The sequence below is a fragment of the Gavialis gangeticus genome, unplaced genomic scaffold (genome assembly GCF_001723915.1).
Source record: "Gavialis gangeticus isolate Ggan-Ray unplaced genomic scaffold, GavGan_comp1, whole genome shotgun sequence".
In the NCBI taxonomy this organism is placed as follows: domain Eukaryota; kingdom Metazoa; phylum Chordata; order Crocodylia; family Gavialidae; genus Gavialis; species Gavialis gangeticus.
This window is the reverse complement of record NW_017729022.1, coordinates 60,183,062-60,185,724: the sequence shown is the minus strand read 5'-3', so window position 1 is coordinate 60,185,724 and position 2,663 is coordinate 60,183,062. Positions and strand designations below refer to the sequence as shown.

Sequence of the window (2,663 nt, the reverse complement as noted above, 5' to 3'; positions counted from 1 at the left end):
TTTTTTTTTTTTTTTTTTTTTTTTGGGGGGGGGGGGGAAAAAAAAAAAAAAAAAGAAAGGATTCAATTTTTAGTAACAGCTCCAGAGATCCAAAAAATACACTGCTCCAAAACATCAGGTAGAATGTCTGTTACGCAGTTGGTATGCACTACTGCACAGGGGAAGAGGGAACACTTTCTGATCACTACAAGCAGTTGACTTATTCCCCAAAGCTTGAGATTATTACCTTTAGCTTATTTTGTACTGTTCTAAGAATTAGTTACCATAAAGTTATCCAGCCCTCTTAGGTCAAAACAGTCAGACACACATCAGGTGACTTTAACCTCAGTGCTACTGAGAACAGCAGCAATTTTTTTTCCCCATTCTTAAAAGTACAGAAGCTGCCTGATGAATCTTCTGAGCAGTAACCTGGGATGTCCCTGCTCAAAAAATGCATCCTTTTATTTTCAAAGCCTTGTTCCAACTCCCACCCTACTCCTCAGGTAGCCATGTTGCTGTTCCTGTTTTGAGAAGAAGCTGCATCAGCAATTGATCAGATGGAAATACATATGCTAGTTCTTCTCTGTCTCATCATCTTGGAGGGAGAGAAACCCACCAGCCATGAGATGTTCAAACTTTATCATCATTTTAGGTCTTTATTTGGGTCTCAGGTAGCATATGGGTCCAAGGAAAGGGCACAGAATACAAACATGAAGGGCAAGAGGAAGTAATAAGAAAAGGATTAAGACCTAGATACCCAGTTCCTCCACTTACCAGAGCAGGAGGGATCTCAGATCTTAGTCTCCCTGTGAACATGTCACTCCAATGACACTTCTGTAAGAAAGCAACATACAGATAGAAAGATAACCCTTAAAGAGAGTCAGAAGAGAGCAATAATACACAGGTCCCCAAAAATCACCAGTTGCAACAAGCTACAGGTGACATGATACTATACTCTTCCCTTACATTTGCTATTCAGTTATGACAAGGAACTACACAGCCTGTGTAACTACCACTTCACTTGCAAAGAATATGTATCCATTCCTGGAGGGTAATTCATCAGCTGCTTAATAGTACACAGTGACAAAACAAAAGACTTCAGAATATGTAAACATTACCATACCCAATGGAAACCAATGTGGAAAATGCACGGTTGTAGCATGGGAGTTTAATCATGGGTGGAGGAACCCAACATGCTACACTTATAAAAAGGGCCATTACATACTGTGGTGATTGCAGATGATCAAGACCTCATATTGGCTGCATCCAGAAGATGGCATCTATAGTGATGCAGCACAGCCACCATCCACCTCAACACCAGAGTACTGGTAAAAAAAGAGAACTTGGGGGTAGAGAACCTCTTGGAGAGTCTTCCACAGTCTCATGCAGCATTCTGGACTTTGTTTGAGGATTCCTATCCAGACAAGATCCAGAGGCAACTTACGCAACAAGTCCCACATACTTAAAGTGCCCACAGAGGCACCCCTTTGTGATAGTCTCCTCCTATGGCTTTCTTCTCTCAAGGCTGGGGCACTGTTTAATGGCAAGGATCAGATGTTGGAATGTATAAAAGTGCTAAGAAAGTTACGTGGCAAACGCAAGGTAGCCTATTGCACAAATCTATTCTACCCATTGGCAAACAAGGAATCCAAAGCTCATTTCTGAGGACTGACCCATAACAGGTCACTGGAGAAGCAGTATAAATAGACAAGCCTCGGTTATCTCAGCAATACATCCTACCCTTGTTTGTGGAACTCACCTTGAGTTCTGACTTCTTCTCCAGGGCTTTGGCAATGACCTTTGCTGCCTCCACACCCACTGTGTTGCCTTCCAGACGCAGTGCTTCCAAGCCATCAAATTCCTCAATTTGCTTGATCACCTCTTCAGCTGCACAGAGCACACAGAGCCTCACTCACCCACTTCTATGCTAAGCCACATTAGATTCCATATAAAGAACAGGCTGGAGAAGCTTTTCTCCCATTGTCAGTCATCATTTTCCTCTTCTGAATCCTTTGCCCATGGTTTTGCACTACCAAGGAGGGGTTAAAAGGCAAGCATGGCCATGGCAATGAATGAAGAGTCTGACAGGGGTTTAAGAGCACCTTCTTTTCAGATATGTACCACAGATCAAAATTACTGTGTGCTTCCTGGATTTATCTTACCACCCACTGATGCCTCCACACACACACACACACACACACACACCACAAAACACTGCTTTGCCTTAACAGAGAGAGGAAAGGAAAGAGGCAGATAAGGCAACTTTGCAGGTCTAGGACTTGACTTAGGAACCAAGTCTCTCTTTAGGGAAAAAGAAAGGGTTATGAAAACAGAAGCAGCCATAGCCCTTCCTCCTGTCTGAATACCAAAGGATTTCAAGCACACCAAGTTGTTAGACTTCTTAAAGTTTTTAAAGAAATGTTTCCTATAGCAACTTAAGGTGACATAATGCGTTAGGAAAAGCATTAAAAAGCCATTCTCAAGACAGGAGACAAGTAGTATGTACTAGGGGTGCACCAATAAACGTGTTCTGGGCACCGATAAACGTGTTCTGGGCAGATGCCAATGGCTGATTATTGGACAGCCATATCAGCTGATATCAATCCAATTGCCAATAAGCACCCCAGCAACCAGGAGAGCCGTGTCTGGCTGGTAGGTCTGCGGAGGGAAAGTGTGTGTGTGTG

The 2,663-nt window shown here is 43.0% G+C and overlaps 1 protein-coding gene across 2 annotated transcripts in view; it reads right to left on the bottom strand.

The window, feature by feature from the left end:
- The window catches only part of RANGAP1 (Ran GTPase activating protein 1), a 47,156-nt gene that overhangs the window by 40,663 nt on the left and 3,830 nt on the right, over positions 1-2,663 (bottom strand). For both annotated transcript variants that reach the window (XM_019515117.1, XM_019515118.1), the window contains exons 3-4: positions 1,739-1,866; positions 754-813 (exon numbers count right to left, since the gene is read on the bottom strand). In XM_019515117.1, the coding sequence (XP_019370662.1) occupies positions 754-813; positions 1,739-1,866 (188 nt within the window). The remainder of the gene's footprint in view (positions 1-753; positions 814-1,738; positions 1,867-2,663) is intronic.